Source organism: Penaeus vannamei, chromosome 1 (genome assembly GCF_042767895.1).
Source record: "Penaeus vannamei isolate JL-2024 chromosome 1, ASM4276789v1, whole genome shotgun sequence".
In the NCBI taxonomy this organism is placed as follows: domain Eukaryota; kingdom Metazoa; phylum Arthropoda; class Malacostraca; order Decapoda; family Penaeidae; genus Penaeus; species Penaeus vannamei.
In genome coordinates, this window is record NC_091549.1 from 7,001,246 (window position 1) to 7,011,245 (window position 10,000).

General features: G+C 36.6%; 1 protein-coding gene across 13 annotated transcripts in view; it reads right to left on the reverse strand.

The window, feature by feature from the left end:
- Positions 1-10,000, reverse strand: part of MICAL-like (protein) — a 141,798-nt gene that overhangs the window by 2,259 nt on the left and 129,539 nt on the right. For 10 of the 13 annotated variants that reach the window (XM_070130583.1, XM_070130526.1, XM_070130471.1 and 7 more), the window contains 6 exons: positions 5,589-7,288; positions 3,434-3,810; positions 3,075-3,215; positions 1,702-2,065; positions 1,207-1,445; positions 1-33 (listed from right to left, as the gene is read on the reverse strand). The exon at positions 1-33 is cut by the window's left edge and continues 2,259 nt beyond it. In XM_070130583.1, the coding sequence (XP_069986684.1) occupies positions 1-33; positions 1,207-1,445; positions 1,702-2,065; positions 3,075-3,215; positions 3,434-3,810; positions 5,589-7,288 (2,854 nt within the window). Of the gene's footprint in view, positions 34-511; positions 589-1,206; positions 1,446-1,701; positions 2,066-3,074; positions 3,216-3,433; positions 3,811-5,588; positions 7,289-10,000 lie in introns of all 13 variants that reach the window. The other 3 variants (XM_070130336.1, XM_070130414.1, XM_070130273.1) reach the window with 3 other exon arrangements.

A 10,000-nucleotide genomic window follows, 5' to 3' on the forward strand; every position in this document is an offset into this window, starting at 1 on the left:
TGTTGCCATTTTCATTCCCATCAATATGTTTTTCTGAAACAACAAAATTCAAATTAATATCTTCAACTCTGAAACTGAAATACCATTATTGTCTATGATATTTATATATCCTACAATAAAAAAAGTAGAAAAAAGAAGAGAAAAAACAAATGAGAGAGAGAGAGAGAGGGAGGACATACACGCCCTATTTTGACTTTTTTTTCCAATCCTTTAGTCAATCTTTCTTTAAAGTCTTTGCTTTAAATACACGCAAAAAAATTTATGTGTTACAATGAGTTCTTGTGTTTATGTTACAATGTGTACTGTGTTACTACATCAATGCATGTAGACTCCACAACACTTTTGTTATTGTGAAAGCATTACAAGCATTTTAATAAACTGTCTGTAAGCTCTTCTATTTTACCATTCTCTGTCCCATATCTCCAAACTAAATGCATTTCTCTTTTACCAGTATTTTGTTGTAACCTTGAGTGTCTCTCCTCCCTTTCTGACACAGTCCCTTCAACCATACCTTCCGGTAATCTGCTCGATCTCAGTTACTCTGCAAATCATATCTGCTTCATAAGTGGCATCCCTTGAAATGTCTACCTGCAAGTATTTAGAGCAAGATACAGGGATCCGCCTCCTGTTCGTTCACTGAGAAATTTTTCCCTTTCAGCTGGCTGTCTCCCCTCTCCCTACTAGTTCTTTCTTGTCCCCTTAGTGTTATAGATTTAATTGAAAAGCATGTGACTACACCAGGTTAATAACTAGAATAAGGAAAAGGTGTTGAGGTGATTGTTACATTTTCCAAACCTGAAGAAAATATTAATGGGCTTCCCTGTTAAATATATCTACCTGTAGATGCATCCACCTCAGGAAATGTTAAAGCTGTCTACTTTTTCTTTTGACATGCTTTTAGCTGTCACAAGTGTTATTCACAAGGGACAAAAAATTTAAAGGTGCATTATCAAATTACAAAAGCCCATACATAGCATGAACATCACTGTGCTAAGTTTATTTCTTGTTAAAGGGTGCTACACTCTACAATACAGTCTATAAAGTGACATTTCATAAAACTGCTAATACTTTTTCCTTCTGATGCATACTAGTACTCTCTAATCAGACCAACAACATTAAGAAATCATGCCTAGAGAGGAAAGTTACAAAATTAAACACACAGCTTATTATGACAATGTGGAAATAGTCCATCAGCTCTAAACTTACCTTGGTACTGCATCATGTGCGTAGCAATGCTTTCGTCCTCCTGAGCTTCCCGTAATCTATCCAGCTCAAGGCAGTTGATAATTTCATCACGCTGCTCCACCACTTTCACCAATCGGGCAATCAAGTCCTCTTCTTGGGCAGTGTCTTCAGCTGTTTTCTCCCCAGGTGTCTTCAGCATAAGACATCGAATCTGATACTCCAGCTCAACATACTCCTCTTCAAGACGTTTCTCACGTTTACTGGAATTGAGAGTGAATGCTTCATAAGTTTATATTTCCAGTACTTGGACATCATCTCATGGATGAGTGCAGCGTGTGGAATTGTATATATACCTAAATCATCGTCATACTCGTATTTCCACTTTCTGCGTTCAACAATAAGATGCCAAATATATTTTCACTTTCTTTATCAAGCTGTCAAAACACAAATCAATTAAATAAATTAATATATTCAAACACATATCCAATGAACACAAAAGTTCCTGGACATACTCACAGGTACATAAGTTCAGTCTGACGGCGAAACAGCTCATTCTTCTCATTGACCAATTCGAAGAGTTGCAGTATCATGTCCTCGACCTCTATGCTGTTTGGCCCACTGTTGGGGGCATTGGCAACCTCATCCTGCGGGTTGTTGGAGGTGCTCTCCGTCCTCTTGCGGATGGCTGTCTCAAGCAGGACACCTTGACGCTCCAGCTCTGTCTGCTTGATCTCAATGTCTTGGAGTTCTTGCTGGACCAGCCGCATGGGCATCTTCTTGAGGGCACGCTTCTGGGGGACAGGGCGTGGTGGGGCCGGCCCCTTTTTGCGCTGCCACTCCCCAGCTTCACTCTTGCTCATCGAGGGATTTCTGGCCAGACCTGAAAGAGGGTGGAAATTATTGTGGGAAAGGAATATGCCTTTAATGCCCTTCAACTCTGAGGAGCAACAGATACAGATGGCTGAAAAGCAAAACTTGCTGGAGTGCATTAACACACAAAAGAGGTGCTTTGTGTGAAGAATAAAATGGGTTTAAACAGCCATAACAGAAGCAGTGGTTTTTCTACCAAAAATATCTCATTTTAACAAGTCAGTGATTATCAAATATTCATATATATTAATCATTACTGATAAATAAAAACAATTGGCTCCATGGCCATTGGGATATATATTGTCTACTGCAGTTTATTGTGAATTTTGATGCACACAGATGGCTCCACAAGTGCTCAGCCACCAAGAAATCAGTTAGTATGCCCTAGTGACTACATCTGATTTCCCTATTCCTTGAATTTATGGTAACTGTTGTTGTTCTTTTCTAATTCTATCAATACTAAAAACACAATTATTATAACTGACATTTTGACTATTCTCATTAAAGCACCAATACCAAAAAAAAGGAATATATTATAAAATGAGCTTTCCGGACATTAAGGAAAAGTGAAAACAGGTGTGCTATATAGGACTGGTACTGCTCCTTCATGAATAAGCAATTCTGGAGCCATAATTAATAAAGTGAAATTACAGTGGACATAGCAGATATTCATGCCATCCGTATCCAGTAAGTTAACTGGTTGCATATTCTTATTTATACAGTTATTCTTACAGTTCATTACCAGTTATCAGAAAATACTAATGAGAATATGTTTACAGACATCTAATTATGTTGTCTGGTAGAGAAAAAGACTAAATATTTTTTCTTATAATAGGCCTAAATATAAAAACCTGGCAAACAATAACTGCATTTAAAAACAACACAAATAAGAGCAACACAAAATGTCAAAACCCAAGAATCACCACCAAACAACAAAGGAAAAGAAAATGGAAAGAAAAGAAAAACAAAATCGATAATGTAAACAAATCTCAAAAAAGCTCAAGCAAGCAAGCACCAACCTCCAACACCACCCAAGTTCTTGACAATTTGCGGGGCTCGAGCTGGCTTGGGGGGAGCAAGCTGGTCAGCCGTGCCGTTCATCTTGTTGGAGTGGTTCTTGAGGTCCTTCTGCATTTTCCAGCTCAGTACTTCATCCTGGTCTGGTGGGGAGGAGGCCAAGCACAAAAAATCAGCTGCATGCTAGAGATACAGCCTTTTGTAACACAAAAACAAAAATAACACAAGTAAAAGCTATGCATGCCCAGAACTTTTCATTTTTCGTATATACATAAAAAATCAAAATGAGTAAAAAAAAGCAGCAGCACAGATGAACCAGCTACATAAAAATTCCAGCAAACTTCCCAAAGCCACAACTTACCCTCCTGCCCTTGCACCGTCTGGCTTTGAGCCCCAAAGCTAGATACAGACAAAGAATCGCTGTTAATGGTATCTGTTGGGGAGGTCCTGCCACTTCTCGGGGTGGCAGCTTGTGGTGGGGCAGGTGCCCTTCGATCCTTCCTCTTGAGAGCCACAGAGCCGCCAGGAGAGGAGGGGGAGGGATGGGGATGCACCTTGGACAGAGCCGGGGACCTTGGGGGCTTGGGAGGACCGTGCAAAGGCACGTCTTGCTCTTGCGGGAAGAGTTCTCTTGCGCTTGGGGGCGGAGGGGCAATGATTTTCTTGCTTGGGGTAGTGCCACCCACTGAAGATGGACTACTCTTTGCACTAAGGGTCCCATACATTTGGGATGGAGTACTGAAAAAATGACAAGTTATATAAGCAAGCTAGCAATAGCCTACAGAAACTAAATTACAAGATACTTCAGCATTCAAATATGCTTTAGCTGACTTTCTATTCATAATGAGAGGCACTCTTATTTTCAACAAGAATTTTCCATAATTCACCTATTCCAGTACCAAGCATTATCATATTACAGTAATAATAATAATATAAAAAAAAAAAAAATAAATAAAATAAAATAAAATTATATATATATATATATATATATATATATATATATATATATATATATATATATATATATATTTGAATACATTCATTTCTTTCCTTTCTTTCATTGCTTAAAAATAGAAAAAAAATCATTAGAGATGCTAAATCATCTTTTAACCAAAAACTAAGAGTAAATCTCCTTTCTGCCTTTCTTTTGATCTTATTTCATATCAACAACAATCACTATTCTACAAATTTTCTAAAAATCACTAGTATTCCCTCCACTTGTTTAAAAAAAAAGGGCAGCCAATTCACTTTAAACTAATAGCTGAAATGAGAACTATTTGAAGCTGGAAATCAAATATCAACTGAACATTTTTTTTTTTATTATTATTGTTTTTTTACTTGTGCAGGACATAGTTTAGATTAGTAACTTAAATAATAATTTTCAGTTCAATTCATCCCTACAGTATTTTATAGTCAAACAAATGTCTTAATCATTATATGTACATTTAATGCTTCACTCTGTAAAATTTCATAAAACAGATATCCCATCTCTCTTCGTTAGTCCTGAAATATCAATATTCTCTTTATTATCCTCTTCCTCTGTATAGTTACCAGCATCTAACTTATCATACACATCTTGATACAATCTCTCTCGTTAATAGCATTTCTTTCTTCACAGCTGGCAGAAATAAATATGCTCAACTTCTACATATTCAGAAGCTAGCTTGATGAATAAACCAAATTCATGTAGGTTTACACGAGCCTAAAAAGCCAAGCCTCCATACAGTCAAGAGACTGAAGCCCACTCAGCAAACCATGCAGTATAACCGCCATATAGATATACTGGTAGAAAAAACAATAGTTCTTGTATGTACATGAGTGCATCACACAACAAAGAGGATATATCACTGGTGTAACTATACTGTCATAAGGAACAGAATTTGTTTACATTTTCTGGCCTATGCATGCATTTCTGACCATGGAAAATATATTTTGGATGTAGATGTTTACTAAGAAGCTGTGAAATATATCAATATTATATTTTTCAATTCCACTCATGAACATGCTAGCCTTTTGGTTTCAAATTTGATGTTACTTTTTTTGCATAAGACTTAACTGCTTCCTTACCAATCACAGCATAAGCATAAATGCTTTCCTTTATGAAGCAAGATTTGAAAAGTTCATTAAGTAAAAAATATGTATCTAAAAATTTTTTAATGAAAACTCATCAAATTACATCAAAAGATACTCATCTGTCTTCCCAGAATACAAATCAATAGAAGTATCCTTCCCTCGAAATTTTTTCAATAAAACTCAAGATATTTTCATAATGAAAAACTTTTAAATTCAATTCCTTTTCCCTATATTTTCTGATCCCCCTTTATTACATTTTTTTTCTTTCCTTCAACTGCAATTTTTAGGCATACAAAATATTTGTAACCCTTTCCCATGTACTAAGCTACTGTACCAATTACTCAGTGGTTTGCCTTTTATATACAAGTTCTCAACATAAAACAAAATGTACAAAACTTCTGAATTTCATCACTACTAAAAGAGGCAGAATAAAAGCTACATACCTATTTCTGGCCAGTGTTGGAGGTGGTGGTCTTGGGGGCTTAACCTTGTTTTTAGTTGGGGTTGAACTTGAACTGTTGACCTTATCCTTCTCATCCTCATCCTCTTCATCATCACTCCAGAAGGGATTCAGATTCTTCAAACTCTTCTCTTTCTCTTCAACTGCCTTGCTCTCATCTTCGGACACATCATCTTCATCGCTTCCAAATGGATTAAGATTCGCCTTGATGAGCTTCTTGGTCTGTTTTTCAGATTCTTCTACTTCTGCTGGTTCAGACTCCTTCTCCTCTTCTTCCTCTTCATCACTTCCAAAGGGATTGAGATCGTTCGGGTACTGGACGGATTGCGCGGAAGCAGAAGAGACATCGGCCCCACTGTCATGTGAGGCCAAAGTGGCATCATTTTTGTCCATGGCAGGACTACTATGAGACTGGTTCACCACAACACCACTCTCATCCTGCTGAGATTCGTCCTCATCTTCAAATGGATTAAATTCCTTGGCTTGAGCATTTGTGCTGTGGGAAAGTTTTGGGCTTCGTTCTTCAGCAGCCGGTTGTCTAGCTTCATCCTGCTTAGCATCATCTTCTTGTAAAAGTTTCTCATCTGTGCTTTCCACTGACATTGTAATGGATGGAATAACAATAGATGGTGTATCATTTTCTTTTGTTTTTTCAGAATATGTTTTTGAGTCAACCTCCATATCTTCCGTTTCATCTTTTTGTAAGTAGTCCGAAATAAATTTATCAACCTGTACATCCTTACCATTCGACATATCTTTTGTATCTTCATCTTGATCTTTCTCATCAATATCAAGCGTCTCTTCTTGTTTCGGAACACTCTCCTTTTCTTTAATCTGAACATTTTCTTTCTTTTCCGAAATAACTTTTGAACTTAAAACTATATTGCTTTTTGCTCTATCTGCGTTTGTAGTTTTATCACCAATCTCTCTGAATAATTTTAAGCGTTCGGCAACAATGGAAGAGGAACCCTTCCCTTTGCCATTGGAAATACTCGAAACCCTGTCACCTTGCCCTGTGTCAAGGGTTAGTCTTTCAGGTGGGTCTGTTTTCAGAACTTTGGCATTATCACAATGGTCTGGACGGGAGTCTCTCTTGCCCTCGACTCCAGAGTCCTTCACCTTTGATCCAAACAGTGCAGGGGAGACTTGGGAAAAGTTGCTTGCTCTACTGAGATGAGTGTTGTCTTCCTTGGGCTCCTCTGGTTTGTCCTTTGAGTCTTCATGTTCTAAAGTCTTTGTTAAAAATACAGTCCTGGGTTTGGGCAGTCTTGAAGAAATTTCATTTTGTGTGCTGCTAATACGGGATACGTCTTCTAACATACTATCTGCATCATTACTGTAACTGTCACTTTCTTCATCAGAGTCCTCACTGTCCGAGTCAGATTCTGAATCCGAGGCAGATGACTGGCGGGCGAGCTTAGTCGAGGCACTGCTGGCTATGCTAGTAGAATCAACATCTGGTATAACTGGGCGTTCTTCATCTGGACATGTTTCACAACAAAACTGACTCTTTTCTGTCTCATAATAACTGGCAAGTGTCAGCTGAGTTGAGCATCGGGCACAACGGAAACATGTTCTATGCATCAGTTGACCTGGAGAACCCACTAAAAGGCGCTCAGCTAGATATACCGGGTTGTTACATCCTACGCACACTTCACGACGTCCTCGTCCACCTGTCAACACCTGTTGCCAAGAAATAAGGTAAAAAGAATTAACTAAAAAATCTTATATAGCACAAGATTCTAGAAAATATATCCTTTCAGTAAAAAGTCAGGACCTCACAACTGCCTAAATAATTAGAGCCTATCCATTCATAATAAGAATTACCACAATACAATAGCAGAATATCTTTCAAACAAGAGAGAACTTTTAATTTTTTAAAATGTATACATAATGCCATGACAAACGAACAAAACTTAAAGAAATAACACATCCAATTAATTTATTCCCGAGAAAACTTGGACAATGAAAACCTGAACACAACAGAGCACCATGTACTTTCTTCTAGCAAAATAAGATAGGATATAATGATTCCTGCTTGGTCACGTGTAACACTGAGAGACATGGGATGCATATATATTGGGGTGCTTAGCAAATAAGTGGATTGATTTTTTAAATAAACCATATAATACTCTCTAATCTATTAGTGCATATTTAATATCATTATAGGAAAAAAGTAAATTTCCATCTCATTTCTTTTGCCAAACAAATTTTTTTTTCCCCCAGTACAAAATACTGACACAGAGCAGTGAAAAGATAGAAATGGAAAATTGAAAGAAAATAAGTATATGAAAAAGAAATAGTTATGACTGTTAAAGTATTGTGGCTAAAGCAAGTATGCCTAATCTCATGCACATATTGAACTCTCTTTATATAAATATTTTCAAAAATGACAATACAAGAACAATAATCATCATCAATTAACTTCTGCAACCTGAATTGCTTAGCAAATATTTAACATAAGACAAATGTAGTATTCAACAACTGCGAATATTGCTAATAAACAATACTATCCCATATTTCCAATACAATGATCTACAAAACACTTGTTGACAGCAAATATCAAATATAAAAATAATAAATGACCAAACACTCTACCATATTGATACAAATGGGAGGAAAACCTACCATACACAAAATTCATTCCTTTGTGCATAGTGAGCTTTCCACCAAGAAAATAATCTGTACATATAAGACAAACTACATCAAATAAATTTGCTGTAACTACCAACATCAAAAAGAAAAACAAGGCATCATGTATCCAATACATAGATTAACATCCAGATTAAAAATATAGCAGATAACAAATGTCTTTACTGTATAGAAGAAAAGATTATACAGAATATATTCAATAGTCTACAAACTGAGAATACCTGAAAAAAGAAAATAAAGAAAAAACAGAAGAAGACTGCTTCATGTACTTTGGAAAATAAGGTGTTAGTCCAGAATTCTTTGTTAGTATACATGTATGCTCCCAAAAAACATCTTCAAAAGGATTTTATAGATATTTTTCTCTTCCTCTTCACAAGTCTCGAGGCAAGTCAAACGGAAAAACCCGAGCTTCGCCTCAATAAGGGGAAAGAAGGCAGTAGTGCATTGGGGAAGAGAGAGCAGGATCAGCAGTTGTTTCAGAAACACCTGTAGTCGCCTACATGTCTGAAAGTGATACCAGATTTGGAAGAAGTTGCTGCTTCAGAAAATGATCAGATGGTCAAGACTGATGATGCAGTGAAATGAGAGAGACAAGATCAGAAAGGTTGTACCAGCAGAATTTCGATCTAGAGCTCATGCAAACAGAAGGTTAGAATAAGAGGTGGAATATGTTCCTTACTCGATAAAACATGTATCCAGAGTCCAGGAAGGGTTACCATATATGTAGAAGGGATTGGTTACATGCTTGTTTCCCAAGTGACCTGTTAAACTCACTGCCTTCAGGTCCAACATATATTGTGGATAAGATTCTTTCCTTAATGATTTTACTAATTAAAATGTTGTTATCAGCTGCAAAACAGTAACAACAGAATTCAACTGAAATATATAGACAAAAAAGTAAACAAATGACACTGCATTGAAAAAAAAATCAAGACAAAACAAAGGCAATGAGTTTTCAGCTCCACCTGCAATTCTTTCCTCTTTAACCAAGAAAGACCCTACTTCCTCCAACATTACTTCATTCCTCTGTTTTGTTTTCAGTCAGTCAATCCTCCCCGCTAACCTCTGAGCATGCACAGGACTGTATGGTCTTTACCTCATCAACAAAATATTTCAGGCTTGTAAAGTCCCATGATGTCTAAATTGTCCTATAAGAAAGAGGGTAGGGTAAATTAGAATGGTAAACAATTAAATCAAAAGAACAACAAACACAAGGTTATGGAATCCTGTACAAACATAAAACCTTACAAATGGATGTGCAGAAGAAAAGCATTAAAACCATACTACTATAAATAATCACAACTTAAGCACTAGTTTGCATTTAAAGGACGTGTTTAAACAATGACCTTAAAATCCATATGTAAGGCAGTCTCTCTTTTGGAATTACTAAAAGAACAGTTAAAAAGACATGCAATAAGAAGAATCATCTTTATAATGTTACTCAGCGACTACAGCAAACTGTTTTAATAGTCCTTAAGCTTGAAAGATACACAGTGAGTGACTGTTAGCAGACAGCTTTCCTTTAGCAAACAGATAAATAATTAACAAAAATTAAAAAGAAACTAAACTGTTTTGAAGATTAATCACATTTTTCGGCGTACTCATGCAAAATGTTGTACAATAACAAAGACAAATGACACCTAGAACATCCAACAAACATTGTGAAGCCAAAGAACATGATGGAGGAGTGAGTTGAGACAGAGGAATCAAGTAATGTATGCTTAAATCAAATGGTTCCTGATC